We start from the raw sequence: 19000 nt of genomic DNA, 5'->3' as shown, positions 1-19000 counted from the left end.
GTGTGTTGGGATGACTATTTCTGATAAGATTAAGCAAAAGATCTTCGTAGCCGTATTCTTTCAAAATTCTATTTTTAGGTTCCACATAAATATGATAAAATTAACACATATTCTACTTTCATTAAACATCATTTTCACTTCTAAAATTACATTGAATATATGTTCAAGCAGAAGAATAAGAGTGGTCCTGTAAATTAAACAACAGTATTGGTAATCATCACATCAAGTCATCAATTATATCATCCAACATTTATCACGTTTTAATATGTTAGTTTTAGTTTGAGGAGGGCTAAGGCATTTGCTTAGACTGTTAAGCCATCTCCTAAAAACACAAGGGAACATACATACATACATACATCAAACAAGTAAATTTATGAAATAAATTTAATACAACACATATATAGTCTTTTTTGTTTGGAGACAACATAACTGCAAACTTCACTCAAATGAAGCTTTATTTACAAAACTTAGTAAGGGAAGGTGCGTGTTGGCTTAGTAGACACCTCCCATTAAAGAAGGAACATCATCGAAGGTCCAGAGATCCATCGCATTTCCGCCATCCTGAATTGCGCCTGTGTTGACAAAGGCATCAACTGATGCATCCCAATTTCCCTCAAGATATGGGATCTGCAAGAACTTCATCTGGGATTCAAAAGCCGATAGCTCTTCAGATAGCGTGTGCACAGTGTTATCCTCATCTGGCAAGGAAGCGTTGGAACACGACTTCAGTTTTTTCTCTGGTCTAGCATCTTCATCAAATTGAGTACCATTACATTCTAGAACTTCTGACAGAACAGATGAGATCTCTGGAGTCCTCGGACATGGTTCACCCCAACCGAAATCAGAGCAGTCAAAGGTGTTGCTTCCTTCATCAGAACTGAAGTAAACATTTGTTGTACCAGTTGAAGGGGAAATTGAACCCAGTCCCATATCTCCAGCAGTAAAAGAAACATTCTCATAGCCATACTGCTTTGCTGCTGGTTTCTCTTCGAAAAAGCCAAACGAATCATCAGATCCGCCGTCCAAGTTGTTGATATAAGTTGTGTTCGGCTGAACTGTGTTCAAGATTTCCTCGCGAAGTGCCTCCTGAGGATTTGGCTTAACAGCACGTCTTGAAGCAGAAGCTGGAGATCCATCAGGAAAGTTCACCTTAGCCTTCTTGCCTCTGATCCTTCGTGCCTCAACATCATAAGCTCTGGCTGCTTCTTCCGCAGAATTGAAAGTTCCAAGCCAAACTCGAATCCCTTTCCTCGGATCACGAATTTCAGCTGCCCACTTACCCCAAGGACGCTGTCTGATCCCCCGGTACTGATTCTTCCTCTTTCTCTTAGAAGATTTTTCAGTATCGCAGCTTGAATCGCCAGATTTCACAGATTTGGAACCTAGGGAGAAAAAATGAATTAAGAAAAGTTAGTCATCCATAACAGCACCAGATTTACAACAATCGATTAAATAAAATGACAAACAGATACCAAGAAAGTGAAAAGGTGAAAAACATAGAGCACTTGCACAGAACATGTTCTCTTATATCACTAGCACTAGAGATCACCAAAATCAAGTTATTCGAAAAAGGAAAAACAAATCTGAATCATGATCAAAACTAAGTGAGAAACCCAAATTTATGTTCTCTGCTGGTTTCATATAGAAAATCTGCTATGTAAATGACAATTTCACAATCAAATCGAGTCCATACAGGAATCTAATCCAAATAATTAGATCACATATTCTTCAATCTAGAGCTAACAAACCCTCTGATAAGATAAGAACAGTGACTGCAGGAACTTTAAGAATACCTAAAAATCTAATTTTGCTTTAGCACCAACAAACCACACAGTCCATAATTGCATAAAACTACAACTTGGATCAGGACATCAAGTATTACAATTCATTTCTCTGATTATTAAGGAAGAAAAATTGCACCTTTTTCCTCTTTTTACAACTCGCAAACATCCTATACCGAAAAGTTTGTCTTTTTTCTCCTCTTATATGAATATTCACATATTAAAAGGAAACATTTTGAACGCCAAATTCAGCTAACAAGAACCTAAAGTACCGATTTTTCGACTTTCATACGTAATATCTGAATTATCATCAATTATTTGTTAAAACACAACGCAACTGTCAATTATTCTCTCTTCCTACCTCAAATATCACCACAGTTCAGTTCAGGTACAAAATTACAATAATTAATTGTTGAGCTATATTCTAAACCATAGTTTGTAATAATTCAGATAGAAAATTTGGGTAATAGTTCAATAGAAACTCACACACTTAATAGTTCACACATATATTTTTTTTTATGCTCACTCAAAGTAAATCAAATTCATTTTGGAAGAAAAAATAACTACTTGAAGCAAACAATAAATAAATAAATAAATTACCGAAGGGCTTAACATCATCAACATCGTCATCGGCATAGTCCTTGAAGTCCTGAAAGTCAGCTTCAAATTCCTCATCAAGGTCAATAAACTTAGACCTGTTCAAAGGCTTTGAGTAATAATTCCCTGGATTTTTCTTCTTTTTGCTCAGATCAGAGTTACCCCATAGCAACTCGGCGGTTAGCCGGCGGGAAATCCGGCTAGGAGGTACCAAATCGGAGATAATTGCACCACCACACATAGCTTTTTCTTTTCTCTAATAATTTAAGTAGTGTATTATAACTGGGAAAAGGTTTTTTTTTTTTTTCGCAGTGAATTTCAATGGAGAAAGTTTAATTTGGAAAGAGTTGAATGATGTGTGTTTTTTATATAGATAAAGGAGGCCGAGAAATCGGCAGGAATGAGGGTGAGTTAGGAACTGAAATTACGTTTGTGTCCCTAAAAAAGGTGTTGAATTACCCTGTTACCAAAATTGTTCCCCTTGTGCGGGAGCGTCATATTATCGCATAAAATTAAAATATGTCCAAGATGAGGCGAATTATGACAATCAAAATTACTCCCTCTCCTCCATTTAAAAAAAATATGTTACTATATAGAATTAATACATAAAAATAATCCTAAACTTGATATTAAATTATGATTTTGATCTTAAATTTTGATAGTGTATAAATATAACCTTTAATTATTCAAAATTACACAAATATGACCTCCAATTCTACGTGGCAAAACGCCTGTTCAACACGCAAAACTGAGCGCGTCCAGCTTAAAATCTAAGGGCATAATACATAAATATGACCTTAAACTTTGACAGTGCACAAATATGATCTTTAAATGACTCTTCACTATTATTTTTTCATTATTTTCGGCTCAAAAATGAAAATAGCATCTAATTTCTTTTGTCATTGCGGAAAAAGAGCAATGTTGAAGATTTATTAATTAAGCGAGTTAGCCTCTCGAGCGGGTATATACATATATTAGAAAGCAGAGAACGAATTTTAAGTTATATAATATATCTAAATGTTATTTATTTAAATATTAAATTAAAGATGAAACTATACTAATAACAAAAAAATTATAGTTTTAATAAAACGTTATTAAATTAATGTTATTAAGGATAGTAGTAGTAGTATATTAAATTAACGTTATCAAATTAACGTAAGTAAAATGTTATTGAATTAACGTTATTAAATTAACAAGGGGCGGACCTACGTGGTTGCCATGGGGTTCACCCGAATCCCCTCGGTAAAAAAATTACGTTGTATATATATAAGATAGAAAATGTATATTTATGTACGTATATTAATGTTGAACCGCATGAAATAAGGCACTTAGATAGTCCAGTGGAGTTATTTGCTTTTCTTGGGCGCTTCCTTCAGCCTACTGTGCAGGTTCGATCCCTGCTAGTGACTTTTTTTTTTTAATTAAAATAAAGTTAAGTGTTGCTGCTATAGAAATAAATAAAGTAATAATAATAATAATAATAATTTAAAATTAAAAAAAAGTTAGGTGCTACTACTATAGAAATATATAAAAAAAAAAAATTATAATAATAATAATAACAACAACAACAACAATAATAATAATAAAAACGACGTCGTTTAAACACAAAAAGCAAAACTTTGAGAGTTCATAAATATGACCTTTAACTATTCAAAACTGCACAAATATAACCTCTCTCCAAGTCAGTCCTTTTAAAGACGTGGCACCGTGTGATTGGATTACCTTTCCACGTAGGTGCGAATGAGACTCAAGCATGGGGCTGCAAAATCAGAGGTCATATTTGTTCAGATTTTGAATAGTTAAAGGTCCTATTTGTGCACTGTCAAAGTTTAAGGTCAAAGTTATAATTTGGTGTCAAATTTAGGGTCATTTTTATGTATTAACTCTAGTATATAATATGAATGTCATGTGACATATTTATATGTGAAATATCATTAATTAAATATAATAATTAGTAATTAAATTAAATTTAAATATCAAGGTTAGTTGTGTAATTTAAATTTGAATACCTAAACAGATGGTGCGAGCTTAAAATTACTTGTTTAATTTGAATTTAAATATCTAAAAAAGTTAGTTTAGTTGTCAATTTGATGTCAACTTTGACAACTTAGAGAGTAAGTTTGTGACGTATAAATAACCTTTTGTACATTTTTATTAACTAATTTTAGTATACGTGCTCCGCACGTATACCTGACTTCAATGAGTTTAATTTTATAAAATCACTTCGATGTCTATCTTTTGGTGAGAAGTTTATGTATTAATAAATTTAGAAACCACTTTGGAGCAACTATTAGTATTTGACTAAGTTTTTAAAGTGATTTTAAATGTATTTTTCTCAAAAATACTTTTAGAACAAAATTACATTCTTTAGGTTTTGAAAATAGTAGAAGTTTAAACCTCGTTTTGTTTGTTAGATTTATTTTAATCCAATCAATCATCCTTGGACGTAAGATATTTCCAAACATATACTTAATTTAATGCATTATGTAACCACAGTGTCTTTCACGTTAGTTAATCTAGGACTTTATAATTAATTAATTTTTTATTTAAATACTTTTTATTATTTCAATTATTTTTCGATACGTGCTTTAACATAGATTGTAATTTCATGTAAATGATGAATATGATTAATTGAGTAGCAACATAACATATAAAACTCAAACTAACATGAAATTTTTCTAACATGTAAAAAGAAAAAGTAAAAAATTGGCCTCATAATCCTTTGCATGATGTATCAACATATGTTATAATTTAATCCACTTTCATGCCCATGAAAAATTTCAATTGTTCGTATTAATCAAACACAAATAAATATAAATATTTTGTTCATAAGAAAACAAATCTGAAAATCACAAAATTAAAGACTCATTCACAAAAATTACAGCTCTAATTCATAAAGTTCTATAATAAAAAATATACTCATAAATCTAAAAAAATGTTGAACTTGAAGTTGAAACAACACGACGTTATTCGACACTTACATTACAAACATTCACTAAATAAGATTACAAAGAAAATTATAATAAAAACATCAAAAGATGTAATATGCTTTAAGTCAAGTGACCTACTTATTGAAAAACTAATATTACAAACATAAAATCTAGAGAAAATAATTTCTCCAAAATAAAACTCTTTACTTATGGATGCTATTATATTATTTGTAGCAAAAAAGAATCCTCAATTTATAGAAGTTCAAATTTTTTTTCCTTCAAAAAAGAATTAATCAAATATGGAAGAAATATTTTTTAAAAAAAATATTTTCATAAAAAAACCTTTAATTATGGTAGAAAATATGATCAAATCATAATAAAAAAAGAAAAACTCTTAAATTTGAGGAAAAAATGTGACATTTAATATTTATTAAAAATTAAAATTTTGTTTAAAACCTTCCTTGATTAGGAAGTCCATAAACTTCAAAAACAAATATTATAATGTATGATTAATTAATATGACTTTGAAAAGAACTCAAGTTGAGTAATATTTTAAATTTATCATATATTTTGCTTTTCCGACGATTTAGGACTTTTTAGATTTTTAATAATTAATTAATAATTGAAGAAAATAGGTGAAAAAATAATTTTGGCTATTATGGAGTTTTTTAATGATGGACAAAAAGTTCAAATCACTTTTCTAAGGGTTTTCACACTTTTAATATATTATAAATTATAGATTAAAGATATATATTATGGATATATGAAAATAGTAAAACAAAGGTACTACTAAAATTTTCTAAATTTTTCTCTTTTCTTTAAGTTTGATATTGATATTTATCTTTATTTCATAACACTACTTTCTTTTTAATTCATCAGTAATATTTTATTTTAAATTTTTTATGCATGCTTAAGATAAAAAAATTAAAAGACATTTTGATACATATAACATAATTTTAATTTAATAGCACAAATTTCAAATATTTTATTTTTAAAATTTCATATCAAATCAAAAGAGATCTTTCTTTTTTAATCGGAAGGCATATCAAATCAAAATAAATCTTTCTTTTTTAACCGGAAGGAGCAGTTGATTTAAGAGGTTGGCTTAAATTGGAATATACGAAATTATTATATTTTATATATAGTTATACCTATAAAAATGTAAGTTTTGTTTTATGATCAATAAATTATTAAAAAAAAATCTCCTAAAAATATTACCAAGTATCTGAATTTTTTTAGAAGATACTTTTAGCATAAGAGAAAAGTTTCTCACGTAGCATGATAAAATTTACAAGAATTCATTGCTTGATGCAATTTAGTTGGACTAACACTAGGTAAAAATATGCAAAGTAAAAGAATTCATTCATTCACATCCCAATTATTTGATTTATATTTCCATTTTACTATAAGCGACTATTGTGAAGTATGCATTATTTAATCACATATTATAATAATTGAAGAAATTTATTAATGTAAGTTGTGATGGAGCGATTAGAGTTTCACCATGCTTATTGTCGAGTTCAGGTTTTCTAAAAATAAGAAATATAATATCGAAATGCTGCTCCCAAAAAAAAAAAAAAAAAGTTGTATATGCAAATTCATATTTTAATCAGATTTAGTTATAGACATCGAAATATTTTTACTATTTGAATCCGAAAATATGGCCGACGTGCCACGACATTTTTACTTTTGAATTGTCCACCGCGGGTATAGAGTAAAACTTGGTTGGCGTTGGAATAATAAATTACTTTTCATTTTAGGTGGCTTTATTTCTTTATTAACATGTTTCAAAGAATGAAATGTTTTTGTATTTAAAATCAATTAACCTTTAAAACTTTAATTCTATTAATATAAATTCTTTGTTTTCCTGTAATGAAAATTTTAATCCTGATATAATAGTATGACGTGCTTGAAAATTTTACTATTATATTTTAAGATCAAATCTCAAAAAAAGTTTTTTGTTTCTCAAACTCATATCCAGCTAAAATTGATTTTGCCGGGGCGATCTATTACGGAAGTCCTTCATCTAGAGAGGAGACTGATGGAGCAATTTAGGAAAAGAAGTGGGACTTACATATAATGTTCATTAACATTGACAAGGCCTATGAAAAAGTTTCGAGAGAAGTCATTGAAGATGTCTGGAGGTTAGAGGTTACTGATGACTTACATTAGGGCGATGAAGGACATGTATGATGGAGCTAAGATGTAATTAAAATAGTAGGAGGAGACTCAAAGTATTTTTCTATGAAAATGAGATTGCACCAAGGATCGACTCTTAGTTTGTGCCTCTTTACTGTGGTGATGGATGTATTAACACGGGGCATCTAGGATGAAGTGACTTGGTGAATGTTATTTGCAGACAATATACTATAGTACTGATTGATGAGATGCGTAGCGGCGTAAATGATAGGTTGGAGGTATGGAGATAAACTTTGAAAATTAAAGAATTTAAATTGAGTAGGACCAAAACAGAGTCCGAGTGCAAATTCAGTGAGAGGTTACATGTGAAAGACTTGGAAGTGAGCCTGAGCACACAAAGCTCTCTCCAAGAGCGATCGTTTCAAGTACCTTGGCTCTATTATCCAGGGTGGTGGAGTCATAGACAGTAATGTCACTAATTGTATTGGTGCAGCGTGGATGAAAGTGGAGGCTTGCCTCCGAAATCTTGTGTGATAATACTATATTAGTGAAACTTATAGGTATGTTTTATAGAGTGATAGTTAGTCCAACATTACTATATGGGATGATGTTTTAGCTAATCAAAAACTCCCATGTTCAAAAGATGCATGTTGCAGATATGAGGATATTATTGATATGTATGCATAGTCATACTAGATGTGATAGAATCGGGAATGAGGTTATTCGAGATGAGGCGGGAGTAACCTCAGTGATAAATAAGATAAGGGAAGTGAGATTGAGATAGTTTGGACATAGGATGAGACGAGGTTCAGATGCCCAGTAAGGAGGTGTGAGAGGTTGGATATTGTAGGTACGAAGAGGGGTAGAGATAGACCGAAGAAGTATTAGGGTGAGGTGATTAGGCATGAATGGCGGAAGAAGTATAGGGGGATATGGAGGATGCATATTACAGTAGATGGTTAGTCGGGTAAGAGTATTGTCGTGCATCGTAGAATGATTACTTAGGGTTTAGCCGTGGATATCTATCATTATTGTTGTCTATTGTGTTCGATTATCAAACTATTTTGTAGATGAATGTTGTTTTTCTGTGGCTAACTAGTTGTCATATTTTCTGTAGTGCTACTTTCCTTTTCTTTGTACCTAAATTTGCTACACTTGAGCCGAGATTCTTTCGAGAACAGTCTCTTTACCTCCCCGAAAATGTGATTAGGTCTGAGTACACTTTATCCTCCACAAACCTCACTTGTGAAATTTTACTGAGTATGTTATTGTTGTACAAATTTATTTTCAAATTTTATGTCTTCTTACTAAATATTTATTTGTTTACATATAAAAAGTTTGAAATAAAACATAAAAACAATATACATGATCTTTTTATTCTATTTAAATTCTAAAAGAGTACTGCTATATTCCCCTGCATAATGCAATCATTTTCACTAGTAAACCATTTTATTTGATAGATGAAAATTGAAATATGACTAGTCTTCTAGGAGACCTTTAATAGGTCGCTGTGGTCTGCCTAACTTGCTGAAAATGGAAATAGAAATTGACAGCAGAGGAAAACTCTAGATTTATCAAATAGTGAGTCTAATCTTCTGGTAGCTTTTAGTGCTCCTGGAAGAATTGCTAAAAATATAGAGGTCAAAGCTAATTGTAATAGCACACTCGATTTACAGAAATATTTCACACACCAAATTTGTTACTCCCCCATTTTTTTTTTATTTTTTTTAACTTATCACGCTTAAGTTTATTTACACTACATAAATTTTAATTAATATTTAAATATATATTTCTAATCATATTAATGTAAAAAATATTGTAAGTTAAAGTTTTTTTAATAATATTTAACAATTAAATTTAAAATTTCAAATACTGAATTAATTTTATTTAATTTAACTTTAAAAATTAGTCAAATTCACTTTAATAAAGCGAAACTTGATAAATAAAAACGAACAAGGTTATAGTATATTAGTACTCCCTCCGGTTTTAAAGTGTGGATGACTCATCAAGTTTCCATTGAAATAGCCATAATCATGACATGCCTGAATTATATGAATTATATTCTTTATTGAATAAATTTGTTAGGGCAAATGTCAAAGGACGAAAAGGATTGCTTAGGCTCGAAAAAATAGATTTATTCACCGACTAGGTCAGCTAGAAGCGTTGAGGTAAAATCGCGGGGAAAGAATCCTCAAGATCAGGCAAGCATTGAATCTGTCCTGAATTCAATTTAGAATTAAATAAACGACAACTGCTCCTAGAGAGTAAGAGTTGCTTCTCAAATTTAGCAGAAGCTTGATCTATTAATTAGAATATTTGCACTAGCCATCCAACAACAATTGCTATTGGACATAAAGGCGATTAGAACTTCTAGAATATGAGAAAAATTTTCAATGCTAAAGATGTCGATGTCTACAAGAAAAAAGTATCTATCATTTGTTAGTTATCATCAACAACGCGGAAATGCCCCGAGCACACTCTTTGAAGAAAAAAAATTATTGACTATAAAATTAAAAGATATTTTGATATATTTGACGTACTTTTAATTTAATATTACAAAATTTAAAAATATTCTTTACTTTTGTAAATTTCGTGTTAAGTCAAAATACGTGAAGTAAATTAAAACAATGTGTTGTATAGAAAAACCAACGAACAGAATCTTAATAACTAGGGCACAACGGCTTGCCAAATTCTTTTGCACAAGTCTTTTAATTATAAGACCAATTTTTAGGGTTAAGAGATGATGATTTATGAGGATTGGCTTGTTATTTTTTTAATTAAGAAACTAATAGAATATTGAATGAAATTTCAGGTATATAAAAATATAAATACAATGATTCTTATTTAATTAATTAAATAATATTTAATTAAGATAATTTGATATAAACACATCTGTTTTTTGGAAGGTAACATAATTTATGAAGTGTATGCCGTAATTAGAAACATCATATAATATAGATTAAGTGAGTATGATTAAATATTAACTCAATAAGATAATATATATCAATTATTATTAAGTGCTAATTATACACTCTCTGAGTTTCATTTTATGTGTCGTCATTTTCTTTTTTGTCAGTCTCAAAAAGAATATCATCATTCCTTATTTGATAACTACTAAAACAATTTAATAAAAATTATCAAGTTTTTCTTATTTCTTAAATTTTGTATCTGATCAAACTATGACATATAAAATAAAATGGTAAAAGTATATGTCAACATATACAAACATGCCATAAATTTATTAGCTTGATAAAAATACATAATGCGATAAATTATTAGCAAAGAAATTGCCAGTCGGTAGGTACTTATTTTAGAAGGAAAGAAAAAGAAATTAAAAAGATGTTAATTCCTTCGTATCATTTTATACATCGTTGTTCTCTTTTATTCGTCCCAAAAAAAAATATCATTTTTTTTATTTGGTAACTATTTAATGACATCATTTTCATTTTTTTTATGGGTCCCACTTATTAAGAAAAAATAACTAAAATATAAACATTAAAATAACTTTAAAAGAGATAATTTTATAAACTTTACAAAATCATCACTTATTTCTTAAACTTCATATTCGGTCATATAATAACACATAAAATGGGACGAACATAGTATAAAATACCACTAAAATAAATAAAAATTTAAATAATTACTGAAAATTCCCAAATCTATATATTAAAAGTGTGAATACCCTTAGAAAAGTGAATTGAGTTTTTTATCCTTCATTAAAAGACTCTATAATAGACAAAATCATCTTTTCACCTTTTTTTTTCCTATAATAATTTCTCTAAATAATTATTTTTCGCTGAAAAATATATTTTTCCTCCTATTTGCCCTATGAAACACGCAATTTTGTCAAAAAATTTCCCAAAATTCGTGGAAATACTCCACATATATGGAAGATAATACCCACGAAAATACCTGAAGTTTGACCGGATTATCAGTTGAGCATACTAAACTTTGCGGGGTTCCATTACCCTCCCAGACTTTTTTTTCGTATTTTAATGGTATATATCTGTCACTTGGCACACTGCGTGTGATTCACATGCATTGAGCGCGTGAACAGTGTTAAAAATGTTTAATTATTTTTTTTTGCCAAACAGCCCCTTAATTTTATAATTATTTAAATTTTTATATTTTTTTTTTTTTCATTCTTCTTTCTTCTTAATGGAACTCGAAAAATCATGAAAAAAAATTTCATGTATGAAACTCGGAATCTTTCTGAATTAATGGAAAGATTAATGGTTATAATTAATAGAAAGATTTTTTCGAATCTTTCGAGTTCCATTTATAATTTGAACTCGGAATTATAAGTGGATTCGAACTCGGAATTATAATTCGGAAAGATTAATGGTTTTAATTAATGGAAAAATTCCAAATTAATTTTCATGTATGGAACTCGAAAAATTCCTTAATGGTTATAATTTAATGGAACTCGCTAATTGAAACTCAATGAATGATTCGGAAGATTCAAACTCGAAAAATCGCTAATTTAATTCCGAGTTTCATTAATGGAAATTGAATCTTCCGAGTTTCATTAACGGAAGATTGAATAGCTTCATGAAAATTGAATCTTCCGAGTTCTATTAACGGAAGATTGAATAGTTTCATACATGAAATTAAATTTTTTGAATCTTCCGAGTTTCATTAATGAATTTTTCGATTCTTCCGAGTTCCATTAATGGAAATTGAATCTTCCATTGAGTTTTCAATTAGCGAGTTTCATTGAATCTTTCATTAATGGAACTCGCTAATTGAATCTTCTGAGTTTCAATGAAAAATTAATGGAAGATTTCATTCAATTATTTGAAAATACTTTCTTTCATAAACTCAATAGAATCATTTGGAATATTTAATATGGTTGTAATTGTAAAAACAATGTTGAAAAGTGATAAAATGGAGAAGAAACGGCGCGTGTACTACACTTTCCATGGAAAAAAATGGGTATACGTTTTGACGTTTTGAGGGGGGATTAATTCCACTTTAAAAAAGTCTGGGGGGAATTAATTTCAATTAAAAAAGTATAGGGGGATAATAGGACCCCCGCAAAGTTCAATATATTCCACTAAAAATTTGGTTAACCTTCAAGTATTTTTGTGGGTATTATCCCAAAAAGAAATACTCATGGAAAAAGTATGTAGGTAAGAGTTATTTCTCCTCCTATGTAGCCTAATATTAAAAATGTGAAGCCCTTTGGAAAGTGAATTGAATTTTTTATCCTTCATTAAAAGACTCTATAATAGACAAAATCGTCTTTTCACCTTTTTTTTCCTATAATAATTTCTCTAAATAATTATTTTTCGCTGAAAAATATATTTTTCCTCCTATTTGCCCTATGAAACACGCAATTTGTCCAAAATTTTCCCAAAATTCGTGGAAATACTCCACATATATGGAAAAAGAAATACTCCACATATATGAGAAAAGTATGCAGGTAAGAGTTATTTTTCCTCCTATTTAGCCTATTCGTGGAAATACTCCACATATATGGAAAACGAAATACTCCACATCTATATCTATATCTATATCTATATATCTATATAATATATTAAAAGTGTAAAAATTCTTCGAAAAGTGATTTGAACTTTCTGCCCTTCATTAAAAGACCCTTCTTTATACAAAACTATTTTTTCACTATTTTCTTCAATTTATTATTTAATTATTATTTATTAACTAGACTCCTAAAATATATAAGACTTCTGAAATATATGGAAAGAGAACCAATTAATATTTTTCTTTGTACTGATCAATTAAAAAAATACTCCATAGAAATTTTTATATATTGACCTCTTTATCGTATTATTTTTCTACACAAACTTTTCAATTAATTCCTTCCAATAATTTAATCTCGAAGAATTCTCAAATTTCAAATGAAGACCATCACCACTGTTACGTTGTTCTTAAGATAGATTTGCTTGGTGAAGAACATGCTAAAGAAGTTGAACAATCAATTCGTTAATTTAAAGGTAATTCATTTTAATTAATTAAACATGTGTAGATTAGTTAACAAGAAATTTTTTGTAAAGATTAGGTTTAATCAAGATATAAATGTCGATCGGCCTATCAAATTTTTTGGTAAAAATTAGCTTTAATTAAATAAATTATTTAAAAAATATTAAATTTAATTACTATATTTATTTTTATTATTTAAATAAATATCCTATTTAATGTAATATTTAAACTCAATAAAGTGAGATTTCGCGCGTAAACCTAAACTAGTTAACAAATAATTGCCGGAAGCGTGGAAGAAAAATGAATTGGAGCCGACGATACGACAAAAGGCAAAGGCATCCAGAATAAGAGGTCGACAGTGGGACCCAATGATGAGTAGATTTCCAATATTTTAGGAAAAAAAATCTAAATTAGTTTGTACTTCACTACTTTCTCCATCTGTTTTTTTTTTTTTCATTAATTTCATAATTGAATTTTTATGTTAATTTATATATAAAAAAATAACTGTTTTTAAAATTTTTGTCTTAGGATTCAAAATATAATAATAGTTATTAATTAATAGAGATATAATAATAAAGTAGACATATTATTAATTATTTTCTTAATAGGTCTGTAAAGTCAAAATACGACAAGTAAAATAGACATGTTAATAATTATTTTCTTAATAAGTCTGTCAAGTAACAATGCGACAAGTAAAAATGAACGCATAATGAATTAAATTATTAATCATCATATATAGGTTTTCTTTGGTCATAAAAATAATAATTTTTCTGAGTTAAAGCTGGTGTTGTGTTTGAAAATAAAAATAAATTAGAGTTATTTTTAAAATTTTGTGAGACAAATATTAGTAAGAAAAATGACAATAAATTTTACTCATTTTCACTTTTTTTAAAAATAATTTTTATTATACTGAAATAATTTTTATGGTCAAACACTACTGTTTTCACTAAAGCGAATTTTTTTTTTGAAAAAAGTGAAAAAAATTCTCATGTCAAACTCCTACTTATAGTAGCCGTTTGGCCATGAAAATTACTTTTTTCTGAAGTTAGAGTTGAAGCTGAAGATGAAGTTGGAGTTGGAGTTGGAGTTGTGTTTGACCATATCTTTTTAAATTTTTTTTTAGACTTTTGAAAAATCTTTTTTAAATATGATTTTATACCTTCAACTTTTAAAATTATCAAAATCACCCAACTACTAATTTACCTACTAACATACAACCAAATATTGAGAAAATAATTTATATGTCTTCAATTGATAAAAAAATTAACAACAAACTAATTATTATGATTGTTATTATTCTAAAATTTGAATAAAAATATCAAAGCACTAGCTAAATAAGTTTATATAATCATAATCTATTGAATTGAAAAAAAATATATTTTGATAAATATGATTGATAAATATAAATATATTTTATATATTCTTAAATTTGTTGATGAAAATTCTTAATTATTTCATTTGAATTAATTATTTTATTGAATTTGATCTTCTTTTTTTTTTTAAATACGAAATTTAGTTAATAAGAGGAGTTTGTGTAAAAATTTAAAGATTGAGGTTATATATAATAATAATGAAAGTTGGAATTGGAAGTGAAAAAAAGGGAAAACAACAAAAAGTTGTTTTTCACCTTTGGAAATTTAGTTCTAAAATTGTGTTTCAAATTTTCATGGTCAAACACCATAATTTTCAATTTCGAATTCTTTTTTCGGAAAAAGAAGAAGAATATCCATGACCAAATGAGCCCTATTAGTATATTCTCATGATATGGGGTATGAGGAGCAATTCATGCCAGTACCTCACAAGTGTGGTAGAGAAATAATTTCTAATAGACCTTTGATTTAAGAAAAAATCGATCTATTTTTAATAGACCCATGACTTAACAAAATCAATCTATAAAACACGTAATATAAAGCAAGAAACAGAACAATATTACTTTTATTTAATTATTTATCTTGAATACTTCTAATGATATATCTTAAATCATACTGTTCAAAAAATAATGTGCACTCTTTCAATCTAAATTATAATTTTGTTAACTTAGGGTGTGTTTGGTATGATGGAAAATGTTTTTTGAAAAATATTTTTCTATTTTTCTTTATTTGGTTGTAATTATAATAAAATGTTGAGAAAATATTTTTCTCAATTTGAGAGAAAATGACTTTCCACAAATGACTTTCCACATGGGTCAAGGAAAGTCATTTTTTAGAAAATGACAAATGTGACTTATGACCCCACCCCCACCTCTCTTTCCCACCACAACAACACTAAAATTCATATTACTCAGAAATATTTTTCACTTTGCGTTGCTCTAATTTTTCACTGTTTGGAATAAAAAATAGAGAAGTTCAAACTTTTTTCTGTTTTCAATGTTCGTTAAATATACAGTTATTTTCATGTGCATAGAAGAAGACTTACCTATGTTACTTTTGCTAATTGCATATTTCATTTTGTCATCGTTGTAGCTTGTTTCATAAGGTTGAATAAGCTTGTCGTTTCGTTGTATTTTTATTGATTGTAGTATCTTGAGATTATCTTGCCAAAATATTGAAAAGTGTCTCATATGCTTACTAATTAGTAGTTGCTTAAAATTTAGTGACTTGTAATATTTTAATACTCGATATTGATATTCTTTAATATGCTTAAATTAATTCTTACAAATTGTTGAGTTGCTAGAGACAGTAATATACTGGTTAACAGTTAGTAGTATTTTCGAAAAAATATTTTTTCACTCACCAACCATACACAATAAAATATTTTCTACTCACCAACCAAACACCATAAAATATTTTTCATAAAATATTTTTCACTCGTCAATCAAACATGAGAAAATAAGTAAAAACCCAACTTATTTTCTAGGAAAACTTTTTCCATGAAAAATATTTTCTATCATACCAAACACACCCTTATTTCATTTGTATTTTGTGTGGAGTGAAATTCACATAAATTAAATTGAGCCAAGGGAGTTGTACGTTGATTTTACAACTTACCGTCCCTTTTAGATGGGTTATTTGCTTTGCTTGCGTGTGTTTTCTACTATTTGTTTGTGCACCACTTGTTACAACACGCCAACCCTGCCCCCCCTTTTTTAGGTTTGTTTGCTTTATCAATTTTAGAAGTGTTGAAAAATTATTTTGAAAGGCATGCATCATAATTGAAATTTTAATTTCTGATTTAAAATAAATTTTGAGTTTTCTTTATTAAGTATTACATTAAAAAATCAAATAAAGAAAATTTAATGGATTATGTACATAGTTAAAAATTACTTCATATTTTTATTGTATTTGTACAATGTAAGGGAATTTAATTAAACCACTTTTACGTTTATTACATTCAAGGTATTTGGAAAAAACTTAAAAGGCTAAATACATATACAGGCTCCTGAACTATTTCACTTTTCCCGTATAAACACTTCAATTAGGTCAGGTACCTATTGAATCCTTTACTCCTTCGCAAAATATGTCAATTGAGCTCAATCGCTGACGTGGTGCTGACATGGCGTGGCATATGTAATGCACTCTCCTAAAGCAGAGTGAGAAACCATAATTAATGAAAAATAATTAAACATAAAAATTTCAACCAATAAAAAAAATATATTAAAATAATTATTTTTTTAAAAAATAACCATTATGTTCTTCTCCATATCTTCTCTCCATCAATGACTTCTTTAAAAACCATTCACTTATAAATTGAGTGAGAAACCACAATTAATCAACAAAATTAAATATAAAACACCACCAACCAATAAAAAAAAAAACACGAAATCATCTTCTTCTCCATTAATGATTTCTTTAAAAATCAATCATATATAAATTGAGTGAGAAACCATAATTAATGACTTCTCCGTATCTTTTTCCCCATTAATGACTTCTTTAAAAAACACATTGAAGAAATAAAAAAAAATACAAGATACAATTTTTTATTTTTTTTTAACTTTTTGTGTTCAATCCGCGAAGGAGGCTGGAGGGGCTGTTTAATCGACGAAAGGGGTGATGGTATTTGGAAGAGAAAAGCTGCTGGGGGTGGGGAAGGGGGCTGGGGGAGGGGTGTTTGAAAGAGAAGGGATACGGGGGAAGGGGGCTGGGAGGAGGGGTGTTTGGAAGAGAAGGGATACGGGGGCAGGGGGCAGGGGGCTGGGGTGTTTGGAAAAATAGGGATACGGGGGTTGGGGGTTGGGGGGATTTATTAGCTTATTTATTTTTAATTTAGATTTACAAAACAACAACAACAACAACAAACCCAGTGTATTCCCACTTAGTGGGGTCTGGGGGGGGTAAGATGTACGCAGTCCATACCTCTACCTCTGATGAAGTAGAAAGGCTGTTTCCGAAAGACCCCCGGCTCAAGTCACGAGATATCACACAAACACATAGTACAGCATAGCAGCAGATGACATAACATAGATACGGCACCCATAGGGAATATAAAAAAGAGTAAAGCAGGAATGCAGGAATATAAAGCAGAGGAAAGCACACAGATTCGTAATAAACATGGAACACGGAACACGAAATACTGAATACAGAATCATAACAGGAATACACCCCCACCAATTAATTCCCTACACTAGCGACCCGAACTGGCCCTAATCCTCTGCCGTAATTCGCATCTTCCAGACCTTCCTATCTAGGGTCATGTCCTCGGTGAGCTGTAACTGTTCCATGTTCCGCCTAATCACCTCACCCCAGTACTTCTTCGGTCTACCTCTACCCCGTCTAAAACCATCCAACGCTAGCCTCTCACACCTACGGACCGGGGCATCCATGCCCCTCCTCTTCACGTGTCCGAACCATCTCAATCGTGCTTCCCGCATCTTACCCTCCACTGAAGTCACACCAACCTTCTCCCGGATAGTCTCATTCCGAACTCTATCCCCTCGGGTCAGTCCACACATCCAGCGCAACATCCGCATTTCTGCCACCTTCATTTTTTGGATGTGGGAGTTCTTAACTGGCCAACACTCCGCTCCATACAGCAAGGCCGGACGGACTACCACCCTATAGAATTTGCCTTTAAGCTTGGGCGGCACCTTCTTATCACACAGCACCCCCGATGCGAGTTTCCACTTCATCCATCCCGCCCCAATACGGTGCGAGACATCCTCGTCAATCTCACCGTTACTCTGGATCACGGACCCGAGATACTTGAACTTATCCCTCTTCCCTACCTCCTGTGCTTCTAGCCTCACTACTACCTCATTCTCCCGCCTCACGTCATTAAACTTACATTCCACATACTCTGTCTTGGTTCTGCTCACCCTGAACCCTTTAGACTCCAGAGTTTGCCTCCACAACTCTAATTTGTCATTCACACCCCCTCGAGTCTCATCTATCAGGACTACATCGTCTGCAAAAAGCATACACCACGGCACCTCCCCTTGGATACGCCGCGTCAACACATCCATTACTAACGCAAACAAAAAGGGACTAAGAGTAGATCCCTGATGCAATCCTGTCAGGACAGTGAAATGCTCTGAGTCTCCTCCCGCCGTCCTCACCTGGGTTTTCGCTCCCTCATACATATCCTTAATTACTCGTATATATGCCTGCGGTACTCCACTCACCTCCAAGCATCTCCAAAGCACTTCCCTGGGGACTTTGTCGTACGCCTTTTCCA

The 19000-nt window shown here is 30.4% G+C and overlaps 1 protein-coding gene across 1 annotated transcript; it reads right to left on the bottom strand.

Annotated features, from left to right (window-relative positions):
- Nucleotides 1–356: 356 nt before the first annotated feature.
- Nucleotides 357–2717, bottom strand: LOC107876051 (ethylene-responsive transcription factor RAP2-12). The gene is given in 2 exon segments (NM_001325084.1): nt 357–1382; nt 2382–2717. Coding segments are annotated over 2 exon segments (1128 nt in total). The 5' UTR covers nt 2620–2717; the 3' UTR covers nt 357–492.
- Nucleotides 2718–19000: the final 16283 nt, after the last annotated feature.

This window comes from Capsicum annuum, chromosome 6 (genome assembly GCF_002878395.1).
Source record: "Capsicum annuum cultivar UCD-10X-F1 chromosome 6, UCD10Xv1.1, whole genome shotgun sequence".
Taxonomy (NCBI): Eukaryota; Viridiplantae; Streptophyta; class Magnoliopsida; order Solanales; family Solanaceae; genus Capsicum; species Capsicum annuum.
Note: the sequence above shows the minus strand (reverse complement) of the source record. Positions and strands in the feature narration are given on the sequence as shown.